The sequence below is a fragment of the Hyla sarda genome, chromosome 5 (assembly GCF_029499605.1).
Source record: "Hyla sarda isolate aHylSar1 chromosome 5, aHylSar1.hap1, whole genome shotgun sequence".
NCBI lineage: Eukaryota > Metazoa > Chordata > Amphibia > Anura > Hylidae > Hyla > Hyla sarda.
In genome coordinates this window covers 16706451-16728733 of record NC_079193.1, presented here as the reverse complement: position 1 = coordinate 16728733, position 22283 = coordinate 16706451, and the positions used below count along the sequence as shown (strand labels likewise).

The 22283-nt window shown below is 43.9% G+C and overlaps 1 protein-coding gene across 1 annotated transcript in view; it reads right to left on the bottom strand.

Annotated features, from left to right (window-relative positions):
* Window positions 1-22283, bottom strand: part of THSD7A (thrombospondin type 1 domain containing 7A) — a 537615-nt gene that overhangs the window by 126097 nt on the left and 389235 nt on the right. Inside the window, exons 5-6 of the mRNA XM_056518919.1 lie at window positions 7336-7581; window positions 1371-1552 (exon numbers count right to left, since the gene is read on the bottom strand). Of these exons, the coding sequence (XP_056374894.1) occupies window positions 1371-1552; window positions 7336-7581 (428 nt within the window). The remainder of the gene's footprint in view (window positions 1-1370; window positions 1553-7335; window positions 7582-22283) is intronic.

Sequence of the window (22283 nt, the reverse complement as noted above, 5' to 3'; positions counted from 1 at the left end):
ACCTACGTTGAGGCTTAATCGTAGACTCAAGTTGACCGAGTCTACCATTAAGCCTCAACGTAGGTGAAACGCGTCAGACCTTTTCGGTATGTGAATCGTGTCAAGATTTGTGAATAAAGGAAAGCTTATTTTATCCACCACCTAACGTGCCGGACCTTCTTCTTTTGTTGAGATATATATATATATATATTTATATATATATAGATTTTTTTCAAATAACCATAAGAAGATGGGGCATCACAATACAAAGTCACTCTGGAGGTGCCCCGGTTCTGCACACAACTCCCATATTGTAGCCTGTATGAAGAACACCACATACACAGCAGTGAAAGGAAAATTACAGCTCATCGCTTTCCTCCCTGGCAGCCGACAAGAATAAGTGGGAATATCTGCATAGTAATGTCGGCATAATTATGTACATTTTCATGAAATAATACTTTGATCAATCATCTAGCACCAGCCTCACCGACGACTCCATTCCCTGCACTCACTGATAGTAAAGATGCATACGTTCTACAATTAGACTGTTCTTTATGGATAGAAGACTCTCAAAGCTAAATTTACATACTGGAGAAAATACGGTGAAATATGTTAAAAAGCATCTCGCGCGTTCAGCTGATTACACCCTGATGGGTAAGGCGTTGTCGGGTGCAGAAAAAAAAATATTTTCAAATTTAAAGGGGTATTCCGGCCATAGACATCTTATCCTCTATCCAAAGGATTGGGGATAAGATGTCTGATCGTGGGGGGTCCGCCTCTGGGACCCCCGTGATCTCTGTGCAGCACCCCGCATTCTATGCCAGGCTGCTGCTCCAGTCTCAAAAACCTCTGTGTTTCCGGGACTGGATATGTCACGCCCCGCCCCCTCGTGATGTCACACCACGACCCTTCCATTCATGTCTATGGGAGGGGGCGTGACGGACGTCACGCCCCCTCCCATAGACATGAATGGAGGGGGCATGGCGTGACGTTAAGTCTCCTGCCGCAGACCTCATGTTGTGTTCAACAAAGCTAAGCTGCAATATCACACACAGCCTGAGGACAAGAGTGGCGCTGTTTCTGAACAAAAGGCAGATAACTGGCAGATAATGGAAAAAGTTAAATAAATAAAAAAAATAAAATAATATATATATATATATATATATATATATATATATATATATATATAGCTATTTTGTTACAAAAACAACAACACCCCTGTCCCTAGGTTGTGTGTGTTATTACATCTTGGCTCCACTTATTTCAAAGGAACTAAGCTGCAATACCACATACAACCTGAGGACGAGAGTGGTGCTGTTTGTGGAAGAGAGCGGAAACGTTTTCTCTTGGATGGGAAAACACTGTTCTGCATGACAGAAGACTATACTCACCTTCTTTGTCTTTTACTGTATTGAGGTATTGAAGAAGATTTTCATTCGCTTGCACGCAGTAGATTTCTCGCGTCTGGATTCCTCCCCCGCACAGCGCCGTATGGTTCGCCCTCCTCTTGTCCTGTTGATTGAGTAGGGGATCGACCCGGCATTCTGTCCACTCCGTGGATCTCCACGCATACCTAGGTCACAGATCACGTGTTACATTACATACAAACCCCATTTTTTATTTGAACATATTTAAAGAACATCGCTGATAAAAATTTATGGAAAATCTAAATGGAAATTTTTGAAATTTTTATTAAAACAAAAATGCCTAAATGTCATTGGCCCGTTAGTGGTGTATGTCGCGGGACCGTCCGATCCAGCTGCCACTGGTCACAGTTCTAAAGAAGCTGCGGCCTGGCTGCTGATCTTGAACAAGCAGCCGGTGCCGTGGCCATTTTTAATCAGTGGGCTGCCGGTACTGACGAGTGATGTCCCTGACGTTGTTCTGAGGAGCCGTGCATAGGATGTCACTCATCAGTGTTGCAGTGAAGGCGCAGTCACTAAGCCCAAGGCAATGTCTGATCCTGAGCCTACTGGAGCGTGGGACACAGGCCAGGTAAGAAAAAAACAAACAGGGGATTGAAGTGAGGGGAAGGCTAAGGATGTGGAATAAGAGGGGGGAATCAGAGTGAGGGGAAAGATGTGGAATGGGAGGGGGAATCAGAGTGAAGGGAAAGATGTGGAACAAGATGGGGGGGATCAGAGTGAGGGGAAAGATGCGGAACAAGATGGGGGGGGATCAGAGTGAGGGGAAAGATGCGGAACAAGATGGGGGGGGATCAGAGTGAGGGGAAGATGTGGAATGGGAGGGGGAATCAGAGTGAAGGGAAAGATGTGGAATGGGAGGGGGAATCAGAGTGAGGGTAAAGATGTGGAATGGGAGGGGGAATCAGAGTGAAGGGAAAGATGTGGAATGGGAAGGGGGGGAATCAGAGTGAAGGGAAAGATGTGGAACAAGATGGGGGGGATCAAAGTGAGGGGAAAGATGCGGAACAAGATGGGGGGGGGATCAGAGTGAGGGGAAAGATGTGGAACAAAAGGGGGGATCAGAGTGAGGGGAAATATGTGGAATAAGAGGAGGGAAATCAGAGTGAGGGGAAAGATGTGGAATGGGAGGGGGAATCAGAGTGAGGGGAAAGATGTGGAACAAGAGGGGGGGGGAATCAGAGTGAGGGGAAAGATGTGGAACAAGAGGGATGGGATCAGAGTGAGGGGAAAGATGTGGAACAAGAGGGGGAATCAGAGTGAGGGGAAAGATGTGGAATGGGAAGGGGGGGATCAGAGTGAGGGGAAAGATGTGGAACAAGAGGGGGGGAATCAGAGTGAGGGGAAAGATGTGGAACAAGAGGGGGGAATCAGAGTGAGGGGAAAGATGTGGAACAAGAGGGGGGGATCAGAGTGAGAGGAAAGATGTGGAACAAGAGGGGGGGATCAGAGTGAGGGGAAAGATGTGGAACAAGAGGGGGGATCAGAGTGAGGAAAAGATGTGGAACAAGAGGGGGGGGATCAGAGTGAGAGGAAATATGTGGAACAAGAGGGGGGGAATCAGAGTGAGGGGAAAGATGTGGAATGGGAAGGGGGGGGATCAGAGTGAGGGGAAAGATGTGGAACAAGAGGGGGGGGAATCAGAGTGAGGGGAAAGATGTGGAACAAGAGGGAGGGGGAATCAGAGTGAGGGGAAAGATGTGGAAGAAGAGGGGGGGAATCAGAGTGAGGGGAAAGATGTGGAACAAGAGGGGGGGGAATCAGAGTGAGGGGAAAGATGTGGAACAAGAGGGGGGGATCAGAGTGAGAGGAAAGATGTGGAATGAGAAGGGGGGGGATCAGAGTGAGGGGAAAGATGTGGAACAAGAGGGGGGGATCAGAGTGAGGGGAAAGATGTGGAACAAGAGGGGGGGAATCAGAGTGAGGGGAAAGATGTGGAATGGGAAGGGGAGGATCAGAGTGAGGGGAAAGATGTGGAACAAGAGGGGGAATCAGAGTGAAGGGAAAGATGTGGAACAAGAGGGGGGGATCAGAGTGAGAGGAAAGATGTGGAACAAGAGGGGGGGATCATAGTGAGAGGAAAGATGCGGATCAAGAGGGGGGATCAGAGTGAGGGGAAAGATGTGGCACATGGGGCTATCAGTGGATGGAAACATTTGGCACATGGGGGGGGGGGACGGGATTCCAAGTTGGGGGAATGATGTGGCACATAAGGGGAGAATCAGAACTGGGGAAATGAGATGGTACATGGGGGGGGGGGGGGGGATCAGAGTTGGGGGAATGATCCAGGGCAAAGATCAAAAATGAATTGTAAGCCCAGACATACATCATAGGTACAGACACTATATTATGAACTACATTAACTTTACCGCCCCTGTAGCATAGTCAAATAAAATAAAGAAATCATGAATTTTTATTTTTTAAATCAACTGGTGCCAGAAAGTTAAACAGATTTATAAATTACTTCTATATAAAAATGTTAACCCTTTCAGTACTTATCAGCTGCTGTATGCTCCACAGGAAGTTCTTTTATTTTTGAATTTCATTTCTGGCTGACCACAGTGCTCTCTGCTGACACCTCTGTCCATGTCAGGAACTGTCAGGAGCAGGAACAAATCCCCCATAGCAAAGCTCTCCTGCTCTGGAGACTTCCTGACATGGACAGAGGTGACAGCAGAGAGCACTGTGATCAGACTGGAAAGAAATTAAAAAAGAAAAGAACTTGCCCTGGATGATAAGTACTGGAAGGATTAAGATTTTTTAAGAAAAGTACTTTACAAATCTCACAAGAAAGATAGAGAAATTCGGCACAGCTTACTTCTGATCCTCTGGACTATATAGCCCAATAGCGGGTATAGCAGTGAGGTGTGTGTGGTGCTCAGACTGATGAATAGATAAATCCAAACAATTCATATAGAAGAAGAATGAAGCAGTCGGCAACTCACCAATCCTCGGTTCAGCAAAGTTCTTTATTGCACATACTCACAATCTGGGTTGCCCAGGGAGAAGACAAAAAAGATGGCAAAAGCGCGCGGGGGGTACCACAGGGAGACGACAACGTTGGTTCACACTACATAGTGCTTCAACTGGCCAGTTGAAGCACTATGTAGTGCCAAACAACGTTGGTGTCTCTCTGTGGTACCCCCCCCCCCCCGCTTTTGCCATCTTTTTTGTCTTCTCCCTGGGCAACCCAGATTATGAGTATGTGCAATAAAGAACTTTGCTGAACCGAGGATTGGTGAGTTGCCGACTGCTTCATTCTTCTTCTACATGAATTGTTTAATTTACAAATCTGTTTAACTTTCTGACACCAATTGATTTAAACATTTTTTTTTCCAGCAGAGTGCCCCTTTAAAGGGAAAACTATCATCACTTTTATGCTGCCTGAACTATAAGTCATTGGGTAGGTGGCCAGCAGCTTGTCCTCGGCCCATTAGATTTTCCAGTATAAGGAAAGTTACATATATGACTCAAAGCCAGTAGGATGGGGAGAAGCCACCAAGGACCGACCTGATGACTTATGATTCGGGCAGCATAAAAGTGATGACAATTTCCCTTTAAACTCCAAACCAGTTGAAATCCCAATATTTGTGTTTGTAATAATTTATTTCACAACATCAGTAAAATCCTGCCAGCAGCGGCGGCTCGGTTCACCACATATGTATAAAACAGAATAACATATCAGCTCTTATTAAGGATCACTTGCATATCAATTTTTTATTCGCCTGCCGAAACTGCGCAGTAAAGGAATGTTTCATTAATGCTCACCCTGGGCGTACCGATCCCAAATTACACTTTGTATTATCAAGTTGTTTTTTTACCCCGGAAAAAAAAGTGTGTTTTTTTAAGTATGAAAAAAACATTAAAGCATTTTTCAAATTTAATTTATTCAGTTAAGGGGTTTACGGAAACGCAAACATCTATAAAAATGGGTCTTTTTACTGTAAAGAAAATATTTCTTAAAGCAAACTCTTAGTGATAAGCACATAGGACGGTAATTTTTAATTTGTAATTTATAATTAAAAATCTGTAATTTTTTTTTAAATTATTGGGGCAGCCATCTTGCCTGGACTATTTATAACAGCATATTGTGATTTGCTTTATGGCAAGAAGCCCCATGGACAAAGACAACAATAGGCAGATACTGTCCTATTCACATCAAAGGGAAACTCATCTGGGCATGCTCTGTGAACTTTACAGAGGTCATTCTTCAGGGGAGGGGGAGGCTGAGCTGTGAGCTTAATCTATTGTCTTCTTTATCTACTGGTGTCACCTCTCGCTCCTCTCGGTGAGGAGGGAGGAGGAGAATCCTGAGAAACTTTTTACGCACTTTTACAACTTGGAGACTTGGTTGTAGCACGGTTAGACATCAAGTCGGACCCATATTTAATTATATATTTCCATTATTATTTTTTTTTACAAACATGTCAGTATTTTTTATCGGCAGTGGGTTTAAGTGTCCAGACCTCCACCGATCTGGAGAATGAGCCAGGAAAAGTCAGCGCATTCTCTTCTGTGTCATGTGATCGAGACACACTCTCAATGTAAGTCTATGGAGCGCGTCTCAATCACATGACACAAAGTAGGGAGCGCGCTGCCATGCGATCTTCTCCCGGCTCGTTCTACTGATCGGTGGAGGTCTGAACAATCAGATTCCCGCCGATCAAAACTTTTGACATGTCTCTATGGCATGTCAAAAGTTTTTTTTTTTAAGTGACAGTATGTTATTTTACACCTATCGCATAAGTAGGGCTCAATTCCTGCAGGAACCCAAGGGAACACTTTTTTCTACAGCAGGAACACTGTTCCCATTAGCAGGAGTCCTGCAAGAACATATTGAAACTGAGCTCTTGCCCTTTTTCTACAGGAGAAACACAGTTCCCATAGGCAGGAGTCCTGCAGGAGCAGCACTTGAGTGGAAATCTTCAGTGAGTTCCTCCATTTTTTCCCCCAGGACTTGACCCTTGAAAATGAGCACATCAAAGGTCCCCATAGACATTACAAAAATGTTATCTTGACAATTCTGGTGGGACTTATGGGACTTTCTCTCTTTACAGATATGTTGGGCGAGTGAAGGATCAGGCAATGTTGACTTTCGACAGCCAAACCTTTTGATCTGCTGCATGCCAATAGGTAGCAGCAACATAAGGTGACTTTGGTACTTACCTGCCAGACAGTAATGGACATGCTTAGGAAGGATCTGTGCTTGTAATGGGGCTAAATAGCTGTGTTGTGAGTCCACCATAATGCTGTTGCTTTCTTTTTGTGAAATGGCCAATTCCTGTTGGAGTTCCCTCCCTCTAACTACAAATCCCAGGATCCCTTGTTTGTAAGTGTGAGGTCACTTATCTCCCTCCCACACATCAGTCACCTCACCCATTGCTGTAATGCTAAGCTCTCTTCCATGCTGTTCACAAAACTACAATTCCCTGCAGCCCTGTGGAGAATGATCTCCCTCCCACCCAGTGGTCACTTCACCCAGTGAAGCACAGACACGCTCCCTTTTAACACCTGACTAGCGATGTAATGTCTCGGGCCGCACTGCAACCTGGCAAAGGCCTGAGACAACACTCATTTTGTATGCTGCTAAAAATGAACATTGGGGCAGAGATCGCATAAGAATTGCAAGACCATCCACCAAACACAGGTACAGACACTATATCATAATTTTACAGCCCCTGTAGCACAGTCAAATAAAAGAAATCCTGAAATACCCCTTTAATTAGTGTGGCTACTGCTGTTGCAGAACTACAACTCTCAGCATGCCCGGACAGCCTACGGCTGTCCGGGCATGCTGGGAGTTGTAGTTTTGCAACAGCAGGAGGCACACTGGTTGGGGAACACTGGGTTAGAAGGTTGCCTGCCATCTTGGTCAAGCTATGGGTACCAGAATTGTGGGTACAGAGGCAACAACAAAACTATGACCACTTACTTGATGCAGGCCTGTAACCCCTCCGCCTGTGGGGTACATGACTCCGTCTCCTCCAGCTCCGGACATTCCTTCCCTAGGCCGACCGGCAGCTGCTTCATGGTCCGTTTCCTCGTCCGATGGCCGCTGGGAGGAGACGAATCACAATCCGTAGAGCAAGAACTCCATTCTGACCACTCGGATACTTGACAGTCCTTATCAACCACACATGCTTGGAACGTGATGGGTAGCTTCTCCTGTTCACAAAAGCTGTAGAGGAATCGAAACAATGTTACTATTATTAGATCACATGATACAATTTATTACGTACAAGCCCCGTCCTACAAGATCATCGGTAAAGTGGTCACTGCTCTCTGCTGACACCTCTGTCCATGTCAGGAACTGTCCGGAGTAGGATAGGTTTGCTATGGGGATTTGCTCCTACTCTGGACAGTTCCTGACACGGACAGAGGTGTCAGCAGAGAGCACTGTGGTCAGACTGGAAAGAACTACACCACTTCCTCTGGAGCATACAGCAGCTGATAAGTACTGGAAGGATAAAGATTTTTTTATATAGAAGTAATTTACAAATCTGTTTAACTTTCTGGCCCCAGTTGAAACCATGATTTTTTTTTCCCTTTAAAGTGATTGCCTCTTGAGGATAACACTTGAAATTAAAGCCACAGAGAGTGGATGAGTGATGGTGCCAGGCTGACGGGGGAGGGGAAGGGAAGGGAGGTGAAGGGTGGAGAAGGGTTAAAATTATGCTTATGATAACTGGAAATTTTTTGTATATTTTTTATTGAAAATAAAAATAAATTTTTTTTTTTTTTTTTAAAAAGCCACAGGTCTGGCCATGTGTGTTCCCTTCAGCGGCCATAATGGAACAATCTGATTTACAGAGGGGGGGTCTACAGGACATTCAAATGATGTGAATAGGATTAGGTGTAATGTTTAGGTTCTCCTGCGGGGGTGCTGCAGGGAAAGTGGACACTTTCTTTAAGGTTTCCTCACATCTCAAAGTTGATCACTGGAAATCCAGCAGGAGAAAAGTTTGTTATTCCATTATTATAAGGTTTGTACAAAGTGGAGAACCCCTTTAAAGGAAAACAAATGTTTTCAAATCAACTGGTGCCAGAAAGTTAAACAGATTTGTAAATTACTTTGATTAAAAAATCTTAATCCTTCCAGTACTTATCAACTGCTGCATGCTCCACAGGAAGATCTTTTCTTTTCCAATTTATTTTCATTCTGACCACAATGCTCTCTGCTGACACCTCTGTCCATGTCAGGAACTGTCCAGAGCAGGAGAGGTTTGCTATGGGGATTTGCTCCTGCTCTGGACAGTTCCTGACATGGGCAGAGGTGTCAGCAGAGAGAACTGTGGTCAGACTGGAAAAGAACTACACAACTTCCTCTGTAGTATATCTGTTGTATACAGCAGCTGATAAGTACTGGAAGGGTTAATATTTTTAAAATGGAAGTAATTTAAAAATCTATTTAACTTTCTGGCACCAGTTGATTAGAATTTTTTTCCCCCACCGGTGTTCCCCTTTAACTGATTTTGGTATTTAAAGGGGTACATGTTACATGTAATGCCCTATTGATCTCTGGGCCGGCACTGTGGAGTTCCAAACACAGCCTGGGGCTTCTGTGTTCGTTACGTCACACCCCGTCCCCTCCATTCATGTGTTTGGGAGGGGGCGTCATGGCTGTGCATTAGCCATCATGCCCCCTCCCATAGACATGAATGGAGGGGGCTTGGTGTGACATCACGGCTTTCATGTTCTGAAGGCCGCAGTGCTGGCTTGGAGATCGATGTTATTCCCCCATCCTTTGGTTAAGGGGTAACATGTCTAGGGGCACAGTACCCCTTTAATATAGTGAGGTATACATTTGCACACTGTCGGAGTCTGTCTTGTAGAACAAACCCTATGCCTCAGATATGCATCTGAAGACGTCGAATGCCAATTTGGATTAACAATTATTACAATTTGAATTATCCAATACATTTCATTCATAAGGATTTTTTTATTTTTTTTTGTTCTTTTTTCATATTTTGCAACAAATTTATTAAAATGTTCCATGTGGGTTGTAAAGTTTGTCACAAATTACAGAATGCTGCATGTTGGATTTCCAGGGCCTGACCATGTGGTTTTCATAGAGATAAGCTGCTAGCAGAGGCGTCCGGCAGCAGCCTACCCCTTCTCTCTCCATTCAGAAGACCTGAACGTTGGGCCCATGGTGAACATTCCTGTGTATGGGGAGATTGTGAGAGACAGATAAACACTTAATAAATATTCGTCCGACAGCTATTGTAGGTGTATACTTCTTCAAAATGTATCCTCTACCCACAGGATAGGGCATAAGAGTCTGATCGTGGGGGTCCGACCACTGAGACCCTCCATGATCCCCAGATCGCTCTATTCTCTAGGGGAGAGGCGGTAATACACAAGTACTGTAATCGGGTATCTCTGGCGCTCTGATAGACAGCGCATGGAATGCATGCCGACATATCGCTCCATGCACAGGGAGAGATGGGGTCCGGTTCTGAAGATCACTGGGGTGAATATGTCGTATGAGAGTTTGGGTCTTACGATCCCTTTTTTTTAAAAATAATATGGCCTCAAGACTAATAAATTGACCTCTAATGAAAGTCTTGAAGGGGTTCTCCGCCTATCCAAAGCATTAGGGATAAGATGTCTGCTCGCGGGGGTCACGCTGCTGGGCACCCCTGCGATCTCCCCGCTGCACCCGGCATTCGTTTAGAGCGATGGGTGCAGCTCTGGAGGCTCGTGACGTCATGGCCACACCCCCTCAATGCAAGTCTATGAACCGTCAAGCCCCCTCCCATTGATTTGCATTGAGGGGGCATGACCATGATGTCACGAGCCTCCGCCCCGCTTTGCCAGTCATCCGGAATACAGCAAAGTTCGCTCCATGCACCAGATGTCTGGGGTGCCACAGCCGAGATCGCAGGGGCATAAGATGTCCCCCGCGACCAGACATCTTATCCCCTATCCTTTGGAGTACCCATTTAATGTCGAGTCCGTCAGGAAGAGTACCCCTTTAAGTGTGTCTATAAGTAGCCAGGCAATTGTTCTGGGGGTGATATTCAGTTGAAGTCTACACAACCATATACCATAAAAGTCTAACAAATCCTGCAATAAGATCTTCCAAAAATTTGCTAACAAACGTCTTTGCTCTAACTAGGAAAATTTCCCAATTGCTCCCAGCTACGCGCTTTACTTTGTTTCTGTCGGTAAGCCTTGGGGGCTTGTGCCACTTTACTCTGCCAACGTAGATTAGTGTCCAAAGAATATGGATGGAAGTAATCCTGGTGTACCATGATAATACTTTGCATCCAGACACATTGTTTTCCCAAAATCCAACACTTGCTGTGAGAGGCTATAAAACAATGCCCTGTCCTTCTCAAAGACGGTGTTCACCTTGCATGAGCCAAAGTAGTTATCAGGTGGATTCAGATTTGTAATAAGAAGGAGAAGCAATAAGTGATGTCTCCATTGGGCCAAAATAATTTCTTTCAATTACATTCTACGTATGCAACCTCTGACTTGTTAAGTGCCATTAAAGGGCACCGTGGACTTCTATGGGGCTCTATTGTACCATGGGGTGCCTGTGACTTTTTACAAAGGTTCTATTGTTGGGTTCAAAAGAATAATTGTGGCCTACTGAACATCATATTATGGAGTATGGCAGACAATGGAGTGACCACCATATGGCAGACAATGGAGTGACCACCATACGGCAGACAATGGAGTGACCACCATACGGCAGACAATGGAGTGACCACCATACGGCAGACAATGGAGTGACCACCAAATGGCAGACAATGGAGTGATCCCCATATGGCAGAGCATGGAGTGACCACAATATAGCAGATAATGGAGTGACCATCATATGGCAGACAATGGAGTGACTGCCATATGGCAGACAATGGAGTGACCACCATATGGCAGACAATGGAGTGATCATCATATGGCAGAGCATGGAGTGACCACCATACGGCAGACAATGGAGTGACCATCATATGGCAGACAATGGAGTGACCGCCATGTGGCAGACAATGGAGTGACCACCATATGGCAGACAATGGAGTGACCACCATATAGCAGACAATGGAGTGACCACCATATGGCAGACAATGGAGTGACCACCATATGACAAAGTGGGCCGCTTTCCCCCCCCCCCCCATGGGCACCTGTGTCGCGGCAGTGATGGTCGCCGCACGGTGCTACGCCATTTTATGCTAGGGACGTTAGGGACCCACTCTGAATAGGTGGCCTTGATGTGGCGAGTGGGCTTGTACTTTTTGATCAAAAATGTATACTAACAACCTGTTAGTTTTTGATATTATGCTGAGAAGCAATCAGATCATTATACAAGATTGTAGATGTGCACCATGTCTGTATTCTACTCGAATTCATATTGTGATTTCTATCTTCCCCCATTTTTTTTTTTTTAACATGTGCTGCACTCTTCCCCACCCCCTCAGCCCAAACCTATATAGGTGGTAATTAGCCACACAAGGGCCATTTCACTCCTAGCTGCCTCCCAGTCTGACTGGGAGAGCATGGTAAGTGAGCCATTACACCTTGTTCACACTGGTGTGGTGCGGGGCGGCGTCTGTTGCTGCCGTGGCGCTGTGTCTGCAGGCGGGTGCGGCCTATAGACTGGTTTGAGAGGCATTGGGGCCGCTCTGCCAGTGGGCCGCTTCCCCCCCCCCCCCCCCCCCCCCCGTGGGCACCTGTGTCGCGGCAGTGATGATCGCGGCCCGGTGCTACGCCATTTTATGCTAGGGACGTTAGACCCAATAACTCAAAAAATCCCATTAGCCCCAATAACTTAAATAGTACAATTAGCCCTTATAACTCAAAAAATGACATTAACTCCAATAACTCTGAAAATCCCATTAGTGAGACTATATGTGTAAAACTTAATGGAAATGTAAAGTGTATGTTCACACATGCCAGAAGCCTAGCAAATAAAATGGGGGAGCTTGAGGCCTTGATACTGGAGGAACATATTGATATAGTTGGGGTCACTGAGACATGGCTGGACTCCTCGCATGACTGGGCCGTTAATCTGCAGGGGTTTACATTGTTTCGCAAGGATAGAATGAACAGAAAAGGTGGTGGAGTCTGTCTGTATGTAAGAAGTGGTATGAAAGTCAGTGTGAACGATGCCATAGTGTGTGATGATTCTGAGGAGGTGGAATCACTGTGGGTAGAATTACAAAAGGAGGGAAATACTGAGAAAATTGTATTTGGTGTAATCTACAGACCCCCTAATATCACTGAAGAGATAGAAGGTCGGCTGTATAAACAAATAGAGAGGGCCGCCCGGGCAGGTACAGTGGTAATAATGGGAGATTTTAACTATCCAGATATAGATTGGGGTCCGGGGTTGGCTAAAACTACAAAGGGGCGACAATTCCAAAATTTATTGCAGGATAATTTTCTGGGCCAGTTTGTGGAGGACCCAACAAGAAGTGATGCCTTGTTGGATCTGATCATTTCCAACAACGCAGAGCTGGTTGGTAATGTAACTGTGCGGGAAAACCTTGGTAATAGCGACCACAATATAGTTACTTTTGACTTAAAATGTAGAAAACAAAGACAGGCGGGGAAGGCAAAAACATATAACTTTAAAAAGGCAAATTTCCCTGGGCTGAGATCTGCACTACAGGACATAGACTGGGGGGAGGTGTTCTCAAATACTGATACAGAAGGTAAATGGGACATCTTTATATCAACTCTAAATAACTATACAGCTAAATATATACCAAAGGGGAACAAATATAAACGATTAAAACTAAATCCTACATGGCTGACAAATGAGGTTAAAAGAGCAATAAACAACAAAAAAATAGCCTTCAAAAAATACAAATCTGATGGGTCAGCGATAACATTTAAACAGTACAAGGAGCTTAATAAAATCTGTAAAAATGTAATAAAAACAGCAAAGATTCAAAATGAGAGACAGGTGGCCGAAGAAAGCAAAACTAATCCTAAATATTTTTTTAGATATATAAATACAAAAAAACCAAGGACAGAGCATGTAGGACCCCTTAATAATGATAATGGGGAGGTTGTCACGGGCGATCAAGAGAAGGCGGAGCTACTGAATGGGTTCTTTAGTTCTGTATATACTATGGAAGAAGGAGCTGACATTGGCCAGGTCAGTGCTGGTAACACATCATGTACAGGTCAGTGCTGGTAACACATCATATAATGTATTGAACTGGCTTAATGTAGAGATGGTACAAGGTAAGTTAAGTAAAGTAAATGTAAGCAAATCTCCAGGGCCGGATGGACTACACCCAAGAGTTCTTAGAGAGGTAAGTTCAGTAATATCTGTACCCTTGTTCATGATATTTAGAGATTCTCTGGTGTCTGGTATTGTGCCAAGGGACTGGCGCAAGGCTAATGTGGTACCAATCTTCAAGAAGGGCTCTAGGTCTTCGCCAGGCAATTATAGACCGGTAAGTCTAACGTGCATTGTGGGTAAATTGTTTGAAGGACTTATAAGGGATTACATACAGGAATACATAGGGGATAATAGTATTATAAGTGATAGCCAGCATGGGTTTACTAAGGATAGAAGTTGTCAAACCAATCTAATGTGCTTTTATGAAGAGGTGAGTAGAAGCCTTGACAGAGGAATAGCTGTGGATATAGTGTTTCTGGATTTTGCCAAAGCGTTTGATACTGTCCCTCACAGACGTCTGACAGGTAAGTTAAGGTCCTTGGGCTTGGAAACTTTAGTTTGTAACTGGATTGAACACTGGCTCATGGATCGTACCCAGAGAGTGGTGGTAAATGATTCGTACTCTGATTGGTCCCCGGTTATTAGTGGTGTACCCCAAGGTTCAGTACTGGGCCCGCTGCTGTTTAATTTATTTATCAATGATATAGAGGATGGTATTAACAGCTCTGTTTCTATCTTTGCAGATGACACCAAGCTTTGTAGCACGGTACAGTCTATAGAGGATGTGTATATAGAGGGGGGCTGTGTATATAGAGGGGGGCTGTGTATATAGAGGGGGGCTGTGTATATAGAGGGGGGCTGTGTATATATATAGAGGATGGTAATAACAGCTCTGTTTCTATCTTTGCAGATGACACCAAGCTTTGTAGCACGGTACAGTCTATAGAGGATGTGTATATAGAGGGGGGCTGTGTATATAGAGGGGGGCTGTGTATATAGAGGGGGGCTGTGTATATATATAGAGGATGGTAATAACAGCTCTGTTTCTATCTTTGCAGATGACACCAAGCTTTGTAGCACGGTACAGTCTATAGAGGATGTATATAGGTTACAAGATGACTTGGATAGACTAAGTGTCTGGGCATCCACTTGGCAAATGAGGTTCAATGTGGATAAATGTAAAGTTATGCATCTGGGTACTAATAACCTGCATGCGTCGTATGTCTTAGGGGGGATTAAACTGGCAGAGTCACTGGTAGAGAAGGATCTGGGTGTACTTGTAGATCACAGACTACAGAATAGCACAATGTCAGGCTGCTGCTTCCAAAGCCGGCAGGATATTGTCATGTATAAAAAGAGGCATGGACTCGAGGGACAGGGACATAATACTCCCCCTTTATAAAGCATTGGTACGGCCTCACCTGGAATATGCTGTTCAGTTTTGGGCACCTGTCCATAAAAGGGACACTGCGGAGTTGGAAAGGGTGCAGAGACGCGCGACTAAACTAATATGGGGCATGGAACATCTTAGCTATGAGGAGCGATTAAAGGAGTTACAATTGTTTAGTCTTGAGAAGAGACGTTTAAGGGGGGATATGATAAACGTATATAAGTATATAAATGGCCCATACAAAAAATATGGAGAAAAACTGTTCCAGGTTAAACCCCCCCAAAGGACGAGGGGGCACTCCCTCCGTCTGGAGAAGAAAAGGTTTAGTCTAAAGGGGCGGCACGCCTTCTGTACCGTGAGGACTGTGAATTTATGGAACGGTCTACCTCAGGAACTGGTCACAGCAGGAACAATTAACAGCTTTAAAGCAGGGTTAGATACATTCCTGGAACAAAATAACATTAATGCTTATGCAGAATTATAAAACTACATCCCTTTCCCTTATCCCCTTACATCCTTCCCTTCAATCCCCTGGTTGGACTTAATGGACGTATGTCTTTTTTCAACCATACTAACTATGTAACTATGTGACGTTAGGGACCCACTCTGAATAGGTGGCCTTGACGTGGCGAGTGGGCTTGTACTTTTTGATCAAAAATGTACACTAACAACCTGTTAGTTTTAGATATTGTGCTGAGAAGCAATCAGATCATTATACAAGATTGTAGATGTGCGCTATGTCTGTATTCTACTCGAATTCATACCATATGACAAAGCATGGCGTGACCATCATATGGCAGACAATGGAGTGACCACCGTATGGCAGACAATGGAGTGACCACCATATGGCAGAGCATGGAGTGACCACCATATGGCAGAGCTTGGAATGACCACCATATGGCAAAGCATGGAGTGACCACCATATGGAAGACAATGGAGTGACCACCATAAGGAAGAGCATGGAGTGACCACCATATGGCAGACAATGGAGTGACCACCATATGGCAGAAGATGGAATAATCTCCATATGGCAGAGCATGGAGTGACCACCATATGGCAGAAAATGGAGTGACCACCATATGGCAGAGCATGGAGTGACCACCATATGGCAGAGCATGGAGTGACCACCATATGGCAGACAATGGAGTGACCACCATAAGAAAGAGTATGGAGTGACCACCATATGGCAGAGCATGGAGTGACCACCATATGGCAGAGCATGGAGTGACCACCATATGGCAGAGCATGGAGTGACCACCATATGGCAGAGCATGGAGTGACCACCACATGGCAGACAATGGAGTGACCACCATAAGGAAGAGTATGGAGTGACCACCATATGGCAGAGCATGGAATGACCACCATATGGCAGAGAATGGAGTGACCACCATATGGCAGAGCATGGAGTGACCACCATATGGCAGAGCATGGAGTGACCACCACATGGCAGACAATGGAGAGACCACCATAAGGAAGAGCAAAGAGTGACCACCATATGGCAGAGCATGGAGTGACCACCATATGGCAGAGCATGGAGTGACCACCATATGGCAGATCATGGAGTGACCACCATATGGCAGACAATGGCGTGACCACCATATGGCAGAACATGGCGTGACCACCATATGGCAGAGCATGGAGTGACCAACATATGGCAGAGCATGAAGTAACCACCATATGGCAGAGCATGGAGTGACCACCATGAGCATAAAGTGCCTATGGCTCCATAGAACTGAGCTGTAGGACTCCTACAGACGTCATGCACATGGCCCATCAGCAACTAGGGCTGGATCAATGTTAGCGGGAGCTTCTAGGCTAAAAAATTGGTCAGGGCTTCCAAGGGTCAAATTGATGTTCTCCAGGACAGCAAGATAAAATTATGTATATATGTATATATATATATATATATATATATATATATATATATATATCTTTGTAGCTGTCATTGCCAACATGGGACATAGCATAAATAAGGTACAATATATTATTTATAGAGATGAGCAAACTTCCCAAAATTCATTTATACTCCTATAAGGGCAGATCGTCCATCAGACTCGATTCAGACCGAATAAGTTTGGTCTGAATCTAAAGTGCCCCAATTGCCCTGAAAAGTTGTGTATAACTCCATGAGGTCTCCTAGGACTGTATCCATCTGTGTCCAAGCTCTTTAGTGCCAAAACAGTGTAACCCTAACCCCATAAACCCTAACCCAAAGTTAGGATTAGTAGGGTCTGGATCCCTAACTCTTCTCTAACCCTAAACTCTTGTTCTGATCACTGAAAAGTCCAATGCCACGTTGAATGACTGACCCTACAAGAATCCCAAAAGTTTTAGATTTGTTGAAATTCAAAAGTTTTGGGAAATTAAGTATGAGTTTGATTTGTTCCAAATTGATGTTCTCATCGATAGTTATTTGTGTATCATCCCACCATATTTGTTCTAGTTAGCAGTGTTGTAGGCACCCGACCCTATATGGAGGGGGCATAGTGACTGTAGGGGGCCAGATTTGTGTTATGGTACAGGGCTTGTATGGCCCAGCTTAACTTTGGTAGACAGGAATAGAAGGTGTTAAGTCAGGTCCCCTTCCCTTGGTGGTGGTGAGTTTGGCAGCTTCACCCCTCCAATACCGGCCCTATATAATGCATTCACCCTCCTTCCCCTCCTCTTGGTTCCTTGGTCCTGTTTTTAGTTGTCAATGTTTTTGGGGTTATTTCTTGTAAAGTCATCTGGCAAAATAAGAGCTTGGAGTCTGATAGCCGCCATACTGCTTCCTTAAAGGAGTACTTTAACTGGACAGCGTTCCGTACTAAATGTTCCGAACCCTGTGTTTGCACTGCGTGGACGGCCACGCCCCTCGTGATGTCACGGCCACGTCCCTTCAATGTAAGTCTATGGGAGGGGGCGTGACGGCTGTCATGCCCCCCTCACATAGACTTGCATTGAGGGGGCGTGGTCATGACACCACGAGGGGCGTGGCCAACCTCTGCATCGCGAACACAGCATTCGGAACATTTACTTCTATTACTGTCTGCCCAAGTTAAGCTGGGCCATACAAGCCCTGTACCATAACACATATCTGGCCCCCTACAGTCACTATGCCCCCTCCATATAGGGCTGGGTGCCTACAACACTGTTAAAGGGGTACTCTGGTCGAATTCTTTTTTTTTTAAATCAACTGGTGCTAGAAAGTTAAACAGATTTGTAAATTACTTCTATATAAAAATCTTAATCCTTCCAGTACTTATCAGCTGCTGTATGCTCCAGAGGAAGTTGAGTTGTTCTTTTCTATCTGACCACAGTGCTCTCTGCTGACACCATGTCAGGAACTGTCCAGAGCAGGAGAGGTTTGCTATGGGGATTTGCTCCTGCTCTGGACAGTTGCTGACAGATGTGTCAGCAAAGAGCACTGTGGTCAGAACTACACAACTTCCTCTGTAATATACAGCAGCTAATAACTACTGGAAGGATTAAGATTTTTAAATAGAAGTAATTTACAAATCTGTTTAACTTTTTGGCACCAGTTGATTTTTTTTTTCCCACCGGAGCACCGGTGATGAGGTTCAAACTTATTATTTTATTATACTGTATGTTTAAAAGAATGAATATACAGTATTTTCGAAGCGGGGGGCATTATACGGCATTTGGCGTTAGGGTTGTGCGCCTACAGTCCTGGCAGATGAGACATTGAAGCTCCAACCTATAATGATAAAATTTTTGCAAAAAGTTGCACAATCCTCTTTATAGTGTTGCAGGTACAAGAATAAATCTTTTCAAATGTCTTAGTAAAGGGCTGGAAGCAGCAGTGTAGCGGGGGGCTAGTTGGTGCAGAGGGCCCTGGGCAACTAACCCTTCGGACCTCCCCTAAATCCGGCCCCAAGAGCAAAACACACAGATCTGATCCGTACAGGGATATTGTTGCCGGTGGCTTTTTTTTCTTAGTTGGTGGCAGCAAATGTCACAGCAAGCAGAGAAGGCATCTGCAATAGTTAGAACTAAGCTTGGGGGGAGGTCAACTTCACTACCGATTATAATGACTGCGTTCATCCCTCAGAGTCCCAGCGCTGCCGCCGTGTCCTCAGAGTGAACCCTTCACCTAATATGATAGTATGAAGGAGGGATGAGACCACTGGATCCGAGCGGAGCGCAGAACGTACACCCCGCAGCCCTGCCGTGTAGTGACCCTGACATTTACATACCGGAGGTCCCATCACTTTACATTTGTTGCAGCAAATATATTTATTGCAAAATGTTATTTTTAACTTTTTTTTGTTACATTGTTGTTACATTGTTGTTACATTTAGATATACAGTAACATACATATAAAACATTCAGCAAATTTGCAGACACTGGCGTTGATTTACTATTGGGTTCCTGATATAGTTTGGTCGGGTTGTGCACCAAAATTTTGGCGCAAGCTACGTGCGACATTTATGCAACATTGTGCGGCAAAAAAACCTGATGGACTCGACCTTAAAGGGGTACTCCGCCACTAGACATCTTATCCCCTATCCAAAGGATAGGGGATAAGATGTCTGGTCGCGGGGGACCCCGCGATCTCGGCTGTGGCACCCAGGACATCTGGTGCATGGAGCGAACTTCGCTCCGTGCCGGATGACTGGCGATGCGGGGCGGAGGCTCGTGACATCACGACCACGCCCCCTCAATGCAAGTCTATGGGAGGGGGCGTGGCGTCCATCACGCCCCCTCCCATAGACTTGCATTGAGGGGGCGTGGTTGTGACGTCACGAGCGGGTTAGGGACCATGATGTCATGAGCCTCCGGCGCTGCACCCCACGCTCTAAAGGAACACTGGGTGCAGCAGGGAGAACGCGGGGGTCCCCAGTGGTAGGACCCCTGTGATCAGACATCTTATCTCCTATTCTTCTGATAGGGGATAAGATGTCTAGGGGCGGAGTACCCCTTTAAGGCTATGTACACATGGTGGAATTTCTAAACGCAAATTCCTCTGCAGCAGAGTCCCATTGATTTCAATGTCTCTACAGCAGTGTTTCCCAACCAGGGTGCCTCCAGCTGTTGAAAAACCACAACTCCCAGCATGCCCGGACAGCCAATGGCATGTAAAGCATAAAGAGATCTCCAGTATGTATCTGGTCGTCTAGACTACAATCCCACACCTCATTATTTACACCGCGGTTCAAGGCTCCTGCGCCATAAAGTATCAACCGGTTATAATCTGATTAATGAAAATAATAATTTGCGCTTTATGGTTCCCTAAGTGAAGCTAATCTGTCCCGATATACCAACCAATTACTGATCGTCAGCTAATTACACATGATGGGAGAACGATCAGCGGAGCGCTCCTTTATCCTCCAGCCACGTCCACTTATACATCAACAATTTTCCAAGCTGAGAATATAAAGTGAATAATTCCCTGAATAGACATTTTTGTCGGGTTGTGCGCCAGAAATTCTGTCTGCGCCAAAATGTGTGCCAGAATTTGCGCCAGAATTTGAAAGAAAAGAAAAAAAACTGAAAAGGGGGCGTGGTCACCAAAAAGGGGGCGTGTCCCCAACATTTTCACAAAAACTCAACATGTTTACCATGGTTCCCACAGAAATTCTGGTACATTTGAGCTGGAGAAAACCCGACAGATCAGAGCATGTGTGAAAGAAGCAAAATGTAGGAAAAAGAACAAAATGACAAAATGTACAAAAAAATTGTAGGGAATTAAAACCCACAAAGAAAACTACACAACACTCTAAATCAGGGCCATTATCTGAGAATAAAAATGTCCCCGACTAAGTATCAAATGGGCGTAAAGTGCAAATATATCTCATCAATGGGCGTCACACCAGGAAATGAGGGACCTCAGATGTATTACTATCTCACATCTCTCTCTCATATCTATCTATCTATCTATCTCATATCTATCTATCTCATATCTATCTATCTCATATCTATCTATCTCATATCTATCTATCTATCTATCTATCTCATATCTATCTATCTCACATCTATCTCATATCTATCTATCTCATATCTATCTATCTCATATCTATCTATCTCATATCTATCTATCTATCTATCTATCTATCTATCTCATATCTATCTATCTCACATCTATCTCATATCTATCTATCTCATATCTATCTATCTCATATCTATCTATCTCATATCTATATATCTCATATCTATCTATCTCATATCTATCTCATATCTATATATCTCATATCTATCTATCTATCTCACATCTATCTATCTCATATCTATCTATCTCATATCTATCTCATATCTATCTATCTATCTCATATCTATATATCTCATATCTATCTATCTCATATCTATCTATCTATCTCACATCTATCTATCTCATATCTATCTATCTCATATCTATCTATCTCATATCTATCTATCTCACATCTATCTATATCACATCTCTCTCATATCTATCTATCTCATATCTATCTATCTATCTCACATCTCTCTCTCATATCTATCTATCTCATATCTATCTCATATCTATCTATCTATCTCATATCTATCTCATATCTATCTATCTATCTCACATCTATCTATCTCATATCTATCTATCTATCTCATATCTATCTATCTCATATCTATCTGTCTCATATCTATCTATCTATCTATCTCATATCTATTTATCTCATATCTGTCTCATATCTATCTATCTCTCTATCTCATATCTATCTATCTATCTATCTCATATCTATCTATCTATCTCATATCTATCTATCTATCTATCTCATATCTATCTATCTATCTATCTATCTCATATCTATCTATCTCATATCTGTCTCATATCTATCTATCTAACTCATATCTATCTATCTCATATCTATCTCATATCAATCTATCTTATATATCTATCTATCTCATATCTATCTATCTATCTCATATCTATATATCTCATAACTATCTATATATCTATCTCATATCTATCTATCTATCTATCTCAAATCTATCTATCTCATATCTATCTATCTATCTCATATCTATCTATCTATCTCATATCTATCTATCTATCTATCTATCTATCTATCTATCTATCTCATATCTATCTATCTCATATCTATCTCATATCTATCTATCTCATATCTATCTCATATCTATCTATCTATCTATGTATCTCATATCTATCTCATATCTATCTATCTATCTATCTATCTATCTATCTATCTCATATCTATCTATCTCATATCTATCTCATATCTATCTCATATCTATCTATCTATCTATCTATTTTATATCTGATCTGAGGAAGGGGGTGGCTCCCCCGAAACACGTCATCTCTGTTTTATAATAAACCGCTCCAGTGCTTTGCATCTACCGCTTCTCTGGCTTGGTTTGTTATTACCATTGATACTAGCAG